General features: G+C 43.6%; 2 protein-coding genes and 1 pseudogene across 4 annotated transcripts in view; 2 read left to right on the forward strand and 1 right to left on the reverse strand.

Annotated features, from left to right (window-relative positions):
* Golph3l (golgi phosphoprotein 3-like) overlaps positions 1-7,634 on the forward strand; it is a 29,783-nt gene extending 22,149 nt beyond the window's left edge. The window contains exon 4 of one of the 2 annotated variants that reach the window (XM_087624111.1): positions 5,289-7,634. In XM_087624111.1, the coding sequence (XP_087480237.1) occupies positions 5,289-5,716 (428 nt within the window). In that variant the 3' untranslated portion in view covers positions 5,717-7,634. The remainder of the gene's footprint in view (positions 1-5,288) is intronic. The other variant, NM_001007698.1, reaches the window with a different exon arrangement.
* Rnu6-857 (RNA, U6 small nuclear 857) lies at positions 4,188-4,287 on the reverse strand (annotated as a pseudogene).
* Positions 7,635-10,099: 2,465 nt separating the features above from the next.
* On the forward strand, positions 10,100-17,436 carry Ensa (endosulfine alpha). Of its 2 annotated transcripts, NM_021842.3 has the most exons (4): positions 10,100-10,296; positions 11,903-12,028; positions 13,746-13,912; positions 16,741-17,436. In NM_021842.3, exons 1-4 carry the CDS (start codon positions 10,240-10,242, stop codon positions 16,754-16,756), a joined length of 366 nt encoding a protein of 121 aa, NP_068614.1. In that variant the 5' UTR covers positions 10,100-10,239; the 3' UTR covers positions 16,757-17,436. The 2 variants fall into 2 exon arrangements, with proteins under 2 accessions (NP_068614.1, NP_001029146.1); NM_001033974.2 differs by lacking the exon at positions 16,741-17,436 and having other exon boundaries at positions 13,746-15,718.
* Positions 17,437-17,715: the final 279 nt, after the last annotated feature.

Here is a 17,715-nt window from a genome sequence, read left to right on the forward strand (position 1 = left end):
GGTACAACATCTTTGTCTTTCATTTCCCAGTGTTAGGTGTTTTACTGCTAAAATAGTTCTTGAACTTATGTACTACATCTGTGTCGATGGATACATTTGTGTTGATGCCTATTTGAATTATTCTACTTTTTAGCTATTGGAACCAAGGCTTCTGTAAACATTGGTGAATAATTTTTTTTAAAACATCTTACTATGTTTGTGCATGTGTGTGTGCCCATCCCCCAAGTCCCTACTACCATAGTGCACATGTGGAGGTTATGGGACAACTTTGAGGGATTGGTTCTCCTCTCTTACCATCTGGGTTCAGGGGATTGAACTAAGGTAGTCAGGCTTGGTTGGCAAGTGCCTTGACCTATTGAGCTATCTCACTGTCCTCATTTGTGGACAACTTTGTGATATTTTGTCTCAAAATAAAAAAAATTAAGTGATGCCTTGTATGGTGGTGCACTTTTAATTCCAGCACTCAAGAGGCAGAGGCAGGTGGATCTCTGGGAGTTTCAGGACAACCAGGTCTACATAGAGAGACCCTTCTAAAAAGAGGGACAGAGGAGATGGGGGGAGGGGAAAGGGGGAAAGGAAAAAAAGAGGGGAAGGAAAGGATGGGACTCTTGGCTGACAGTTTGACTTTTACTTTTCTGGCCTCCTTTTTTCTGACTCTTAAGTCAGCTGTTGATCTTACTGTAGCTCTAATATGAGAAATCATTTTTCTTAGGCCACCGTCCAAGGTTGCCTCTTAGTATCCCTGGCATTAGATATGATTTTACACGTATCCTGTGTGGGGCCCATTGAGTTCAAAATGTGTAGGCAACTGTGTCATGATCCTGCCTTTTTTTTTTCCAATGTTTTTTCCTCTCTCCCTTTCTTCCTGCGCTCTCTCTCTCTCTCTCTCTCTCTCTCTCTCTCTCTCTCTCTCTCCCTCCCTCTCTCTCTCTCTCTGTTTACTAATGTGTCAGTCCTGAGGACATCCCACATTTCTCTGAGGCTCTCTTCAGACTACATAATCTCATTTTATGCTGTAAAATAGGGCTTCATGTAGCCTGGGATGGCCTCAGATTCACTTGGTAAGAAGAGATAAACACTTGATTCTCCTGCCGAGTAGCTTAGTCGTAGGCATTCATCACAGTGCCCAGCTCAAACTCTCAAAGACTGCAGATTCTTTGGCTAGCTCAAATTTGTTGTTAGCCTCTTAGATAAATTTTTATTTAAAGATTTGGTTTTTTTATGTATGTGATTGCACTGTTGCTGTCTTCAGACACAGGTCCCATTACAGATGGTTGTAAGTCACCATGTGGTTGCTGGGAATTGAACTCAAACTCTGGGAGAGCAATCAGTGCTCTTAACCTCTGAGCCATCTCTCCAGCCCCTTTACGTAACATTTTAATTTTGCTGTTTTTCTCTCAAATTCTAGAATTTCTATGTAATTATATAACTTCTGGTGTCTCTTTTCAATTTTTTCTAATTTTTATTTAAATTATGAGTCTATGTCTGTGTGTGTGTAGAAATATTTGGCCTGCAAAGACCAAAAGAGTATGTGAGACCCCATTATAGCTGTCCTTATAGGCAGTCTTGAGCCTCATCACATGAGTGCTGGCACACTAACTTGGATCCTCTACAAGAGCAGTATGCATTCTCAACTGCCAACCACACCCCCTCATTAAGTCACCTGGTTAGCATGTCACTTTTTAATCAAAGGTTTTGCCAATGTCCCTGTATTTTCTTATTGCTGTGACCAAATACATGACAAGAAGTAATTTAGAAGGGGAGAATTTATTTTGACTTGAAGAGAGAAGCTTTATTTTTGTTCAAGTTTTGGGAAAGGCATAGCACTGGGAATGGGAGGCAGCTGCTCACATTTGCCCACAGTCAGGAAGCAGAGAGATGACTGCTGATGTTCAAAAGGCTTTCCTTTGTCTCTTTTACTCAGTGTTTTACACATCCAAGGTCTAAGATGGGTCTTTCCTTCTCAGCTCACCCTCCTAGATATGGCCTTTACAGACATACCAAGGCAGTCCCTTTTTATTATTACATTGATATTTACATAGTGTGTGGGGTGTGCTCGAACATGTGCCTCAGTACACATCTGGAGGTCAGAGGACAACTCAAAGGAGTCGATTTTCTTCCACCATTCAGGGCCAAGTTCAAACTCAGATTGTTGAGCTTGGCAGCAAGGGCCCTGACCCACTGAGCCATCTCAACAGTTGCCCCTTATTTTTAGCACACATACATATGTGCGTGCACCATTGTGAAAGTCAGGGGCCATCTTTCAGGAGCCAGTTCTCTCCTTCCAGGTTTCTGAGATCAGCCCTGGATCACCAGGCTCTCCCAGTAAGCACTTGTTATCTGCTGTCTCTTCCAGCCAGCCCTCTCCTGGCAATGGAAATCAAGGTGACAATGAAAAGCAAGCAGCATAATCCTTTTAACCAATTAAATTTTTGTGTTTTTTCTACGTTTTGTTTTTATTTTATGTGTATGAGTATTTGCCTAGACTGGAGAGATGGCTCAGTGGTTAAGAGCACTGACTGCTTTTCCAAAGGTCCTGAGTTCAAATCCCAGCAACTAATGGTGGTTCACAACCATCTGTAATGGGATCCAATGCCTTCTTCTGGTGTGTCTGAAGACAGTGGCAGTGTACTCATGTATAATAAATAAGTAAATTTTAAAAAAAGTATTTGCCTTCACATATCCTAGTGAGCCTACATGAGCCTGCGGAAGCCAAGGGAGAGCATTAGATCCCCTGGATCTAGAGTTATAGACAGTTGTGAACTGCCATTGTGGATGCTAGTTACCAAACCCTGCCTGGTCCTCTGGAAAAGCAACCAAGTTCTCTCCATCACTGAATCATCTCTATAGGCCCACCTTTTTGGGTTTTGTTGTGATTGTTATTCACTGAGACAAACTGATCTTGAAACTCGTTGTGTAATTAAATATGACTTTGAAGTCTTTATGTTCCTCCTCCTGAGTGCTGGGGTTGCTAACGTAGGCTACCATATCTGATCCAATTAAATGTTCTTGTTGTTTCTTTGATGCTGGAGATTCATCCTAACGCCTAACACATGCTAAGCAGAGTCTAAACTACTGAGCTGTACTTAGGTTTTCTTTTTCACCCATTACTGTTGAATATATATGATGTGAGGTCTAGACACAACTATTATAACCTGCCCCATATTTTTTTTTTACAGAAGCAAAAAATACAAAAATAAAGGCTAGTAACTTGGAAATTTCCTTTTCTGTTTTTTTCTGAGGAAGACTACAGTCTTGATTATGAACTCAGTTTGCCCTTCTAGTACAGAACTTCTCAAAGTTAAGATGGGACATTTAGGGTCCCAGTGTTTTGAGCCTACAATACTAGCATGCTCTTGTCCATCAAACCCAGGAAGCGAACCTCAGTCTTCTCAGCTTTACCAGTTCAAATAGAACTTCTGCAATATAGAAAACCAAAATTCCATGAGAACCTGGAAGAGTCTACCAGAGATGCATGTTTTAAGCCTAACTTACTAGAGTCACAGCTGCTTATTATCTGGGCGTGGGAATGCACACCAGAGGCACCAGTTTGAGGACAGACATAAGGAAATATAAGCCACCTTGTATATGCTCTGATATTGTCTCAGGATGGCAGCTTACTATTATATGTTCAAAGGTTGTGTTTAAACCCCTAGTGTCTGTGACATCCTTCAATCAAGCTCCAAATCCTCTTATGATTGTACATGTGTGCATCTAGTATAAGCAGACACTCTTGGCCCACCAGAACTGACCATGATCCCAGCAGGGTTTTGGTTACTGTTAAATTCCAGGAGGCTTTGCCTGTTGATGTTTGCTCTCATAATCCTGGCCATTGTTCTTTACCAACATTTCCATGGTTTTCAACAACACCTTTAGACTTAAAATTCTCTACACTCAACCAAATGGCCTTCTTGGGTTCAACTGTGGAGCTTTTTCTGCTGACCTTTAGCCAATTTCTCCTAGTGTGATACCCTCTTGCTCCATGGTAGTAGAATGGCAGACAGCCTCTTGTCCTCTTTCTTATCATTTCTTTTCTAGTCTAGAACTTCTTTGAAGAAGCTAGAATGGGGCACTTTGGGCCATATTGTCAGGTCACCAATTCTGAATAGGCCTTCCACCCAGTAAGTAGAAGAAAGGGGACCTTAGACCTCTCAGTTTTATTTTATTTTATTTTTTATATTTTATTTTTAAATATGAAACACTTCAGGAATTTCCATGTCACCCGTGTGCAGGGGTCATGCCAATCTGTGTATCATTACAATTTTAGTATATTTGCTGCTGAAGCAAGCACAGTGTTTTTTAGTTTTATCAACCCAACTAGGACATACATGTGATATGGAAAAGAAGTCATCCTAGAAAAACTAATATCTTGAAGAAAATGGCAAAAACATAAGAACAAGGGCTGGGGAGAGAGAGCCCAGTCAGTAAACTGCTTTGCCTTACAAGCATAAAATCATGAATTTGATTCCCAGAACCCATATAGATGGATGGATGGGTGGGCAGATGGATAAATAGAGGAAGGAAGGAAGGAAGGAAGGAAGGAAGGAAGGAAGGAAGGAAGGATAAGTATTCTAGGCCAAGTAATCTGCATTTTAATCCCAGTGAGGAGACTAGCTTGATGACCAGCCAGCTCAACCTTCTTGGCAATGTCCAAGCAGGTGAAAGACCCTGTCTGAGAAAAAAGAGGTAAGGTAGGGCTAAATGACCCTGAAGCTGTTCTCTGACATCTATGTTCACACACACACACACACACACACACACACACACACACACACACCACACAAGAATGACTAACAACATTACAGAGAATTCATACAAGAGTTGAAATAAAGGGCCAGAGAGATGGCTCAGTGGTTAAGAGTGCTTCCTGCTCTTCCAGAGGACCTGAGTTCAATTCCCAGCACTCATGTCAGGTGGCTTGCAAGAGCCTGTAACTTCAGCTCCAGAATATTCAACACCCTATTTTGGTCTCTGTGCACACCTGTGTACATAAATAACTACAAATAAACCTAAATAAATAAAGAACAAAAATTAAAAATCCAGGGGGCTGGAGAAATGGCTCAGCGGTTAAGAGCACTGTCTGCTCTTCCAGAGGTCCTGAGTTCAATTCCCAGCAACCACATGGTGGCTCACAGCCATCTGTAATGGGACCATTCTGGTGTGTCTGAAGACAGCTACAATGGACTTATATAAGATACATAAAATAAATCTTTAAAAAAAATTTAAACAAGACTCAAATAACAAACTGGCTTTTTAAATTTTGTTTTCCACTATTTGTTTCCCAACAGGTGAGACATGGAACCCCTTCAAATTACAGTACCAGCTGAGAAATGTACGAGAACGAATTGCCAAGAACCTGGTAGAAAAGGGTATTCTAACCACAGAGAAGCAGAATTTTCTGCTGTTCGACATGACCACTCATCCAGTGACTAATACAACAGAGAAACAGCGACTAATGAAAAAGCTTCAAGACAGTGTGCTGGAACGGTGGGTAAATGACCCTCAGCGGATGGACAGGCGAACACTGGCGCTCCTGGTGCTGGCCCACTCCTCCGATGTGCTGGAGAACGTCTTCTCTTGTCTTACAGATGATAAGTATGATGTGGCAATGAATCGAACCAAGGACCTAGTAGAACTGGACCCTGAAGTGGAAGGGACAAAGCACAATGCCACAGAGATGATCTGGGCTGTGCTGGCAGCCTTCAACAAATCCTAAAGCCAGTAGGCAGGTTTCTCCTTTTCCTTGCTGGCTGGTGACTGTCAGAGACCCCATCACTGAGTTTGGCGTGATAAGATACTGTCATCATTTTCCCTCATTTTGAATCAAACGCCTGACTTGAGGAGGACAACCTCAGGGCCTCTCCATGGGCCATTGACCTTTCAAACAAACTATTTCTCCTCGCTTCCACTCTGACTGAATGAAAGGGGTGAACCCACACACATCTAATAAACATCTCCCATTTCTGGGTTTAGTTTTAACCAGTGTGCTTCTGGATAAACAGGAGTTCTTATGTGGGGATTAGAGTTTCCCAGCAAGAAAATGATGTGAAGGAAATGAAGAGTGAACCATATCTAATTTTTCTCCATTATTCATGTTTTCTCAGTCTTTGTCTCTCCACCTCTGTTAAACAATGACGCTTCCTGAAATCACCAACTCTCTGAATGAGAGGCAATGGAAACAAGACTAATTTTTGAAGCAAATGGTTCCTGAGATTATACCTCCCGCCTGCGATTTTTCTCATCTTTATATAATGAAAACATTCCAAGTTTGATGACCTGAATTCCTTAGTTCTAAAGGCCGAAATGTAGACCACACTCCTTTTTTAGAAGTATCTTGCTCCTACGTTCATTAAGTAAGAAAGAGTCTGAATTGAAAAAGCAACGTGCCTCAGTCACCTCCTTCATATAGCCAGCATTAGAACTTGTAGAGAAGGAGGAAGGCAATATGAGACTTCACATCTTTGAAACCAAGTGTCGGGATAAACACCTGTCATCCTAGCACTTTAAGAGATAGTGACAGCGGGGTTGAGGATTTAGCTCAGTGGTAGAGTGTTTGCCTAGCAAGCACAAGGCCTTGGGTTCGGTCCACAGCTCAAAAAAAAAAAAAAAAAAAGGAAAAAAAGAAGTGACAGCTAGATTAGTGAATTCAGGGCTAGCCTTGGCTATATGAGACCATCTCTCATTCAAACATTAAAGATTTTTCATCCTTTAGTATGTGACTGTCCTGTTTTCTCTAGACTACTTTAAATATCTCTACTCTGATGAAATTAAGGGAATTGTAAGTTTCAAGTTCCAAATTACAGCATTGAGTCTAGAAATGTAGCCAAACTCCATATTTTCATAGTCCCTGTTTTTATTTCCTACATAAACTGATAAATTTTCCCTGTACTTAAGGGCTTTGGCAGTAATTCTGTCTATATTTAATCTATTGGCACCCTCTAAATTGTGTTTTCTTTCAACACAGTCATCCTGGCCAAATCCTTTAAAATGTTTTTGCTTCAGTAAAGAGGTTGAAGAGCTCCTATTTAAAAGGGCAGTTGAATGTCACCAGCAACAGATGCAAAGCCTAGGTTCAAGGGTTGTAAAGAGGCCAGCACTGTGTGGTGCAGATTTCAAGCACCCTGTTGATCACTGGGGAGAGACTGGCTGTCACACAGTCACTGGACAGATGACTTGGACTCATACCAAATGCTTCTAATCAGAAATAAATTAGTATAACTTCATCTGTTTCCCCGAACCTTCCTAGGTCCATGAAAGGTCTCCAGCTCACTGTTACTGTTTTCATTTCATCTGACTCTTAGATGAGTAGAGATAGAAGTTGTCATTTGAGAAGCTAAGTAGAGCCTTAGTCTGGCTCTCTAGAAGGGCAAAAGTCAGCCCATGTATTATCTAGCAGCTCATCTTATCTTCCCATTGGAACAATTCATAGTGAATTGACACCAGGCTTTTCTTTGAAAGCTTCAGCTTGTTTGGGGGATAGAAGTTGAATTCTTTCTTGCAACTCTCAGTGTTTACTTTTATATGTCCATACAATGAGGATGTCTTCACTTCTAATCTGTGTAATGTTCACTGCCAAGCACTCATTTAGTGTATATTGCCTTCATGTTTCTGTATAATAAAGATCAATAATTGTGCCTCTCGTCTCTTTGTACATGGTTTATATCTTTATTAGTTGTAATATATATTGACAGTGCTGACCTGGGCACCAGTTAATATCCTAGTAGATCTCCATCTCAATCAAAGTAAATTACCCAGGAATACAGTATTACCATTGAAGATAATGAAAATGGCTTTTCCTGTGAATACCTTGCAAATGACACTTGAGTTTTTCTAAGAGATGAACCTAATAATGCTCTTGATGGCCAATGCCCCAGTTCTAACCATTAGCTTATAAAAAAATATAATTGCTTATGATTGGCTTATTATTCTTCTCTCCCTTAGAATGTCTACAGCACAGATCCCCTTTATTATTTTAAACATTTTTTCAAAAGATTTCATTTTGTGCATAAAGATGTTTTACCTACATGTGCATTTGTGTACCACATGCATGGAATTCTGCCAGTGGAAACTAGACGGCCTCAGAGTCCCCCAGAGCTGGACTTAGAGATGGTTGTGAGTCTTGTGGGTACTGAGAACCTATCCTATGTCCTCTGCAAGAACAGCCAGTACTGTTGAGCTATGCCTCCAGGCCTCTCCCATCTGATGCTGACATAGGCTTACCCCACTAGGTCCAGCTTCTCACATACTGTTAATTAGGTTTACTCTTATATTTTCTTGTCTTAACTTTTTCTCCTTATTATACCCACAGACATATTCCCACACCCTACCCACCCACTGCTGCCAGCAGTACTGGAGATCGAACTCAGGGCTTTATGCATGCTAGACAAGTGCTCTACTACTGAGCTACACATGCATCTCTGCTTTGCTCTTAACTACCACATTTTTAGGTTAATCCTAATTATCTCTTACCCAAAGCTTGCAGTAGACTTGGCTTAGACTGCTCACCTTTGTGCCTTAAGTTTCTGAACATTTGTATGACCACCAAATTAACCTTCTCACTAACCCAAGAAAGCCTTTCTCTGATTTGTCCTGAGGGATCAAGGTATTTCTAAATGACCTTTGTCAGAACCACTTTTTCCTTTTGACCCTGTGTTGTGAATGGGTCTTTTAAATTTTCCTAGAGCTTTATAAACATTTCCATATCTATGGTTACCAGATACTGCCTTTTATAGTAATAATCTGTGTTCCAGTGTTCTCAGATTGTCCCATGAGAAGTGCACCTAATGCTATGAGAAATGATCAAGAAGTCCCCGATCCTGTCACAAGAAGTTACCAAAAATTGCTGTTGCCTGTGCCTTTAATGCTGGCACTTTGAGGCAGAGGCAGAGAGGCAGGTGGATCCCTAGGGGTTCAAAGCCAGCCCTTTCTACATAGTGAGTTATAGGCCAGCAAAGGACTATACAGGGAGACTCATTCTCAAAAAATGAAAATGTCATGGGCAGTGCTGTTATTAGACTTTGTTGTATTTTGTTTAATATGCCACAAGAGAGTAGTGGGTTGTTACTATGGAGATAGTGCCTGTAGCCATTATCCTTTATTCTTTTTCTGCTTTGCAACAGGGTCTAGCATTGAATTCTATGTAGGCAAAGACAGCCTTGAATTTGTGACCTTGCTGCCTATGCCTCTCAAGGTGTAGGTTGATGCCCAGCTGTTAGACTAATTATTCAGAATATAAATATGTAATACTCATTAACACTCTTAAGAAGACTTGAATCCCAGCAGTTGGAAGGCAGAGGCAGGCAGATCTCCATGATTTTGAGGCCAGCCTGGTCTACAAAGTAAGTTCCAGAACAGCCAGAACTGTTACACAGAAAAAAACAAAAAGGGGAGGGGGAGGAGGAGGAGATGACAACAATTTAATCTGAGAATTAAAAAGCTTTGAAAATCAGAGGGTGCCTTATGTATGTATTCCTATAAAAGTAATACAGTACTATCTACTTTGATAGATGCTCAAGAACTATCTCAACAACCACATGGTGGCTACAACAATCTGTACTGAGAGCTGATGCCCTCTTCTGGTGTGTCTGAAGACAGCTACCGTGTACTTATATAATAAATCTTAAAAAACAAACAAACAAACAAACAAACAAACTCAAGTCTCATACAAGCTAGCACTCAGTCCTGGAAAACCGCTGAATATCAGTTTGTCTTCCAATTTTTATTTCTGGTCTTGGGTAACTTCCTTCTAACACCGCTCAAGGATTGATCCTTTGCACCAGAGAAAAAAGGATTTTTATGTTAACCCAGCTCTGGTGCAACAACGTCCAGCAACTGGACCAGGACCTGACGAAGTAACTGAAAGCAGCTTCGGCCCGCCCAAGAAGCCAGAATACCAAAGTAGCTGTCCTGCCCCTAAGGTCCATGAAGGCTCTTAATTGGGTCTTAAGGCTCACTCTCTTTCCCGGTTGGTGTTCTAGCTTGCCTGTCGCTTGTGAAGAGTCCTTCCACCTCCAGTCAACGCTTATTGGTGTGTCGTTACGTCATTGTCCCGTCAAGCACACTCTCATTGGCTCCCATAGGAGGGGGCGGTCTCAACGTCACGGGCTTGAGCCGCCATTTTGACTGAGCAACCATAGTGACAGTAGCCGGAGCAGCAGCTCAGGTTGTCTCCGTTTCCCCTCCCCCTTCCCTTTTCCGGCTGACTTCCCGGGCCCTTCACTGCACAGTCCTGGTCCTGCCATGTCCCAGAAACAAGAAGAAGAAAACCCTGCGGAGGAAACCGGCGAGGAGAAGCAGGTGAGGAGAAGGGGGAACGGGGGCGGCCGCGCGGGCGGAATACGCCCCGGCCGCCGCTGATTGGCCGCCTCTGCCTCGGGCTCCACAGGGGTTGGCCACTACTAATGTCGCGCAGGCTACATTTCGGCGCGGCCTAGTGCCCTAATGTCGATTAGTCAAGCCGATTGTCAATCTGTGGGATCCCCAGTCTTATTGGCCAATAGACCTCTATTCAGTTCATGGAAGCTGTTCTATAATTGGCCGAGCTCTGGCGTGGGCGGGTGTTTGGAAAGATGAGGCGAATGAAAGGGGGCTGGCTGGTGGTCCTGAGCTGTAAATGAGATGTTTGATTAGTAGAGATAACCACCAGACCGGAGCTCATCCTTCATCCACAGCAAGATAAAGGTCAAGGTGAAGACATTTAAAATGAACCAGCATGGGGGCGGGGGAAGGATAATTATTACCGCGAGGTAGGTTCAGGTGGCAACTTCCTCAGACCTATTTGATAGGGATGATTTGTTGTTCACCGTCGGTGACTTATAGATCCCCTCGAATTTCTCTTCAGTGGGATGTAGTCCACTCACCATTGCATTATGAAAACACTAGTGCCAAACCCCTTCTTCAACATCATATTTGAGTTACTTAACACTGAGCTCAAGGACTCATTAAATACACTTTGTGTTCTCTCTGAACCTGTTTTTCAAATGAAAATACACTAGCCAGGAGATGGTGGCGCATGCCTTTAACGCCAGCACTCGGTCGACAGAGGCAGGTGGATCTCTTGAGTTCAAGACCAGCCTGGTCTACACAAAGAACCTGTCTCAGAAAATTTTTTAAAAACACCAAAACAAGAAAAACTAATGGCATGTTGATTTCTGTTTACCTCTTGCCTGCCTGCATTTATGAAAGTATATTACTCAGGTAGATATCTTTAGAATAGGCTACATGCCGAGCTAGAGTCCACAGCGAGACCAGATTGCTTCTTAGAGTGTGAATGAGGAGGGAGCCTCTCAGAAGATTAAGCTCCTCTTACCTGTACGACAGCCAGGAACTCTCCCAGGTCCTTTTTTTATCTTTCCTCCTAGCAATACTGAGTGAGTTATGGCTTGCTCTATGATTCAAGTATCATGTTTAGATACTACCTTTACCCTAATCCTCACAGGTCACTGGGGTGATTCCTTGGCTTAATATAAGAACTAGCTTGTTTTTCTTTACTTGATACAGTTATCTTGGGCAAATCTTTGAGCAAAGGTCTAACTTTTAAGAGTGGATGAGCAAAAAAGATGGCTCCGTGGTTAAGAGCACTCATTGCTCTTGCAAAACACCTGGATTCAGTTCCCAGCACATGGTAGCTCACAACCATTTACAATTCTGCTCTAGGAGACCTAATGCCCTCTTCTCAACCCAAGGGCACCAGGCATCCATGTGGTACACAGTCATACATGCCTGCAGAATACATGCACATAAAGTAAACCCTTCAATAATACACACACTAGACAGAACAGAGTGTAGATAGCATATTTACAAAGAGGTAGACCTCCAGGAAAATTTTGATAATATAAAGGTAGCCAGATATTAGAAGTCATTGGTTTTCAGCCATTAATTTCACTTGGCTTGTTTTCTTCAGGATACACAGGAGAAAGAAGGTATTCTTCCTGAGAAAGCTGAGGAAGCAAAGCTAAAGGCCAAATATCCAAGCCTAGGACAAAAGCCTGGAGGCTCCGACTTCCTCATGAAGAGACTCCAGAAAGGGGTATGGGACGCCCTTATACTGTGGCACCTTGGATGAAGTCTGTAGAGGTTCTACTGCATGTTTTTCTGTAGGTTTGGTTAATAGCAGTAGTAAAGATGAGCTAGAAACTTGAAAAGAGAAAAACATTATTGTGTTTTTCACATTATTGTGAATCTCTGCAATGATGTTACTACTTCCCTATACTATAGAAAATGAAGGCTTAATGTTGGGCATTTGGGTAGGTAGCAGATAGGGACTGAAGGGAGGATATTAGAGACAGAAGACCCAAAATTCTTAAACTGGCGCAGTAGGGTTCTTTAGACTATTAAAACTAGCATCACTCCCCAGCTCTGAAAAAAAAGAAAAGGGAAAAAAAAAAAAAAAAAAAAAACTAGCATCACACATTAGCTATACTCCTAGGAGGAAAGAAATTTGTTTTAGCTGGGTGTGCTGGCTCGTGTCTGTGACCTAAGCACCTAAGCTGAAGCAGAAAGATCACCACAAATCCAAGAGCAGCCTAAGTTTTAGAATAGCGTAGGCTAGGGCTAGAGAGGTGGATCAGCAGTTAAGAGAATTGGGCTGCTGTCTGCCAGAAAGGCAGTGTCTGGTTCCCAGCACCCACATCAGGCAGCTGGAACCTCAGCTCCAGGAGAACCTCTGGCCTCCATGGACACATACAGACATGATTTTTTTTTTTTTTTAATTGTAAAAGTACATGCTTTTAATACCAGCACTGGGGAAGCAGTGGCAGTTAGATCTCTGAGATTAAGGCCAGCCTGGTATACAGAGTAAGTTCCAGGACTTTTTGAGACACTTTCAAAAAAAAATAAATAAATAAAAAAGGTAACACAGAGACAATTCTTTTCCCTGTACAGAATGATAGAGGATATGACTCCATGGGAAAGCCCTTGTCTAGCCTGGGTTCAACCTAAGACCACAAAAGTGAAGAAATAGAACAGCTGGAAGGACCCTCCTCAACAGTGGGGGTCTGCCCTCACAGCCATGTCCATTGTGGTCAGGTTTCTCTGGCCTGTGAACTGAGCTGACAGCAGGTTATAAGGACAAAGTGGCAGTGTAAGGATGAGGTGGAGACAGAAGTAGCCTCCTGTGGAGAGTCCCAGGTGCTCAGTGTTAGTCACAGATGATGGTGTGATGCTGATTTGCAGCTTATCTCGCTTCAGGCGAGCCAGGCGTGGGCAGACAGTCTCACCATGGAACATGTGTGGGAGTGGTGGCAGTCTGGAAAGCACACTGCCTCATGAGCAGCCCAGTTCCCAGTTCCTATTCCTGCTCTGAGAATAATTTCTAACTCTGAGATGGTTGGTTTCCGCTTGGTCTCTGGTCCTCATAGACCCAGATTGACCCTTGAGTTTTACTCATGCATTTCCCCAGCACCAAGGCATTGCTTTGTCACCTGGCTGTCATGAATGAAGTGATTATAATTGAACCTTCTGTTCTCAGTAAGGTACAAAAGATATAGGAGTTGTCACCTAGGTTGAGGGACACAACTGCCTCTTAAGCTACAAAGGTCCATGTTTCTGCTAGGAAACTGCTTATATTCTGACAAGGTCAGAGCATGCTGGGGGATGAGTGTACAAGTGAGTGATGTGGACTCTGCATGGGGAATGCAGGGACAGCTGAAGTGGGTGGCAGCTTATGCTGGTGGTAGACAGTGAGCCCCTGCTTTTGGAGAACACCAGAGCTGCACCTTCATTTAAACCTCCCTCCTGTCTCTTAGCAAAAGTACTTTGACTCAGGAGACTACAACATGGCCAAAGCCAAGATGAAGAACAAGCAGCTACCGAGTGCAGGAGCAGACAAGAACCTGGTGACCGGTGACCACATCCCCACCCCACAGGACCTGCCCCAGAGAAAGTCCTCGCTCGTCACCAGCAAGCTTGCGGGGTAACCTGGGCCCCTCTCTTCCCCTTCCTCACCCACTGGACTTTTATATATTGTAGGCAGGGAATTGGCACCTAGTCAGAGCTCAGCTTGCTGACCAGGGAATACATCCTGCTGGGGGCTTAGGCTGAAGAGGGGCTCTGAGCTCATGTCTTTGGGTAAATTGAAACTCGTATACCATCAAGATAGCCCAGTAGACACCCAAGAGTAGGAAAGACTAGGAATGCAGAGCACTGCAGCTTTTCCTGTGGTGAGAAATGTGGAAGATGCGAATTCTCCTGCTGGAGGAGCAAGTCCTTGGACAAGCTGTCTTGGAGCAGTGTGACAGGTTCAGTGTCCCAAGGCTGAGTTGACATGTTGGGAAAGGTGGAGTGAAGGAGACGCTCTCTGTGCTTCTAAGTGTGTTGTCCCTTAGGCCTCTGTGCTTTGTGTTCCCATCATGGATGTTTAGGGAACCTTCAAAGGAGAGGGCATTTGCTTGCCTGAAACTACAGTTGCCCACCTAACCCCTCTGCTGTGTTCCTGCAACAGTTGCCCTGCTTCTCAAGGAATGTAAAGTTTAATGGACGTTAGCTACTCATGAAAAAAAAAAATGGTGTATTTTTTCTTCCGCATGTTGCTTTTTGAAAGTATTATGGGATATGGAAAGAGTTTAGGAGTTGGAATACGTGGGCTACAGTTCTTGTCCCGCTCAACAGCACTAATGTGTGAGCTTGACCAGGTCTGTAGCCTTTCTGGATTGATTCTGTTCCTCATCTGTAAACAGAAGGAAACACGTACAGGCTAATTCTAACTCTAAAGTCCTACGTCTGCCATTGTCGTACTGGTCATCATAAAACCAAAATTGTGGCAGGCCTGTGGCTGAGCCTTAGCTCTGTAAAGCTAGAAGTGCTACATGGGACGAGAGAGAGTTCAGACTTAAGGGTCATAGCTTCAGACAACAATCTCATAGGTGTCAGCTTTTTTGAGAGGGAAAAAGAACAAACCAAAAAGGCTGGCCCTGTACATGTCTTGACTCTGCCCACTTTCCTGGGTCTGCCATTGACCCTAGCTGCTACAAACCTGCTCTGGCAGCAGATGGATGGGCCTGAGGAGACAGCCTCACTCGCTGTGGCCTCACACTTCAGATGTAGTCAGACACTAGGTGTATGTTAGGCTTGGAGGAAGAAGGGACGAAGGAAGCTGGTCCCCAGAGCTCAGTGCTGCTGCCAGCTGGAGCAGCTGGTCCTTAGCAGATGATTCATGGTGGAGGCTGGAAGGAGGGTGCAGGGAGGGAGGCAGCAGCCTGTCTTGCTGTGTCATCACGAGTTTGGCCTGGATCTTACTGAGTGCCACCTGCTCATCATCAGCAGAGAGGGCCAGAATGAGAACTGGTCAAAAGAGCAAGTTGGTGCAGTCTCTCTCCCCTTCACAGATCCCAGTGTTCCCTTAGGTTGTCTGGCGAGTCTGTGGATGTGTGTTAGGGAAGAGACATGTAAATACACTCTTCTCCTGGCTGGCCACTGCTCAGGTCTCTGGCCATCGTTCAGATAGGGCAGACATAGGTTGGTGAGGAAGGAGTGGAGAGCACAGGATCCCCGGTCTCCCTGACCCCCAAACTCCTTGACTCTCATTTGTAATTGTATATAATTTTTGTGTTTTTTGCTCCATTTTCTCATGCTGTCATCCTTATCAGAAGTCCATGTGGGAGGGGACAAAGCCGAACGTCACTGTATAGTTTCTTCAGTGTCCAGCCTGTTGTACATAGATATGTCATGTCATTATATATATAAATATATATATAATTTTGTACGTTTTCTTCATCTCCGATCTTCTCGAATTCTGTACCTCTTTCTCCCCTGTCTGAGCTGCCTTCTCTATTGGTTAGTTTTGTGTCTTCAAAGCTAATGTTCACACTGAGTCTGGTTTTGGGGAAAGGGTAAGAGAACTAGAGAAACCAAACTGGCTTGCAGTCCCAGCTGTTCAACAAACTGAGGCAGGATGATTCGCTACTTCAAGGCTAAGAAGCCTGGCTCCAGAGTGAGTTCAAAACTGGCCTTTCAGACCCTGCCTCGAAATAAAAAGTGAAGATGGGACTAGGAATATAGTTCATAGGTAGAATACTTTCCTGACACGCAGGAGACCTTAGTTTCAACCTCCAATAATATACATAGTAATTAGTGTTACACACACACTCTCACTCTCTCTCTCTCTCTCTCTCTCTCTCTCTCTCTCTCTCTCTCTCTCTCTAGGTTGGGGATAGGGATGGGGAAGGGAAAAGGAAATCAAAATCAAGCAGTGTCTTTGATGCTAAGGAAACAAGCTGACTTCTCAGACTTGCTTCTTAGCATGAAAGGGTCATTTCAAAATCTAAATGTATTTGATTCGTCCCTTCCAAAGGAGTCATGTGGTCTGACCCTGGCCTCTGCCATCAGCATCTCACTGCTGTGATTGCTCTCCACTGCCTCTGCCATCAGCATCTCACTGCTGTGATTGCTCTCCACTGCTGCCGGTGGCTGTGCACTGTATGACTCCTGTGGGCCCTTCACTGCGAAACCTCCAGTTATTCAATGTCTCAAGAATTGTCTTCCTGTTTACTATGAGTATATCAAAAAGGCAGAAAACATTCTGTTTATGGATAGGGAAAGACTAAAATTTCCTTTTTATTTTCCAGCTTTCCTTATAATTAATATTCAGACATATGTAAGGTAGCCTAATGAAGTGTTTGGAGAAACCATGGGGTCAAGACTGGGATGGAATTCACCAGCTTTCCCCTTTTACTTGACAGTGTTTTTTTTTTTTGTTTGTTTGTTTGTTTGTTTGTTTTTTGTTTCTTCTGTGTTCGTCCACAGTGGCCAAGTTGAATGATGCTTCCTGGGGCTCCACCAGATCGTGAGACGCTGCCCACTCGGGTCCTGTGCTGGCTCCTGCCCCTCCCTGCTTTTGTAGCCAGGGGTCAGGAGATGGCCCGGGTGCAGGCCAGAGAGGCAGAGACCCTGCCCACTGGTGTCCCAGCACATGGAGCCCCTTGGGCTGAGCACCAAGACCTTGAACTTTTTTTGTTGTTGTTGTTTTACCTTTTTTTCCCCAAGTAACTGTTGGGAGAAAACCCAATGATATCCCAAGGGTGGGGTTGAAAGGGTGGAGTGAAGATGTGGGGGAAATGAGTGAAGGTTTATAATTTCCTATCACTCTCCTGAACTGCAGGGTTGCTGTGGGATGGCTACAGTGAAGGGATTGTCAGCAGAGCATGGTGCGAGCTCGGTTCCACTCTGACGGGAGAGGCACTCTTTGAATGTGGCAGGTAACCTAGTGTCAGGGAAGGAATTGTGCTCTGTACAGCAGGCAGGAATCTGCTTCTGCAGCCCAGGTTAAGGATTCAGTATGAGTTGTTCCTTAGGAAAAAATGCTGTCCTTGAAATAGGTTTGCTGTATGAAGAAGGGCAGTGAATGGGGAGCCCCACAGAGCCCTGGGGAATTTTTTTCAGAATTTGAAATAAAACAACAAAAATACCCACGGAAAAAACCAAAACTAGAACTATTCTGAAGCAGTTGGTGTGTTTTCTTGGGATTTGGGAGGTGAAGACCAATACTGAAGGTGTGATTGAGGGAGAGTCGGTGTGGGCCCTGAGTTTAAAGGGGCTCTGACAAGGCTTATCACACTGGGAGAGGGAGCAGGAAAGCTGGCACACAGGTCACTGTTGGCCTTTGCTAGCTTCAGCCTGCCCTTCATAGCTAATACAGAAGATGTCACCTTATAAAATGAGAGGTTCAGGGAATTTGATTAAATGGTGTACTAACCCCCAAAGCTTAGTCCAGGCTCAGCA

This window comes from Rattus norvegicus, chromosome 2 (genome assembly GCF_021556685.1).
Source record: "Rattus norvegicus strain SHRSP/BbbUtx chromosome 2, alternate assembly SHRSP_T2T, whole genome shotgun sequence".
NCBI classification, from domain to species: domain Eukaryota; kingdom Metazoa; phylum Chordata; class Mammalia; order Rodentia; family Muridae; genus Rattus; species Rattus norvegicus.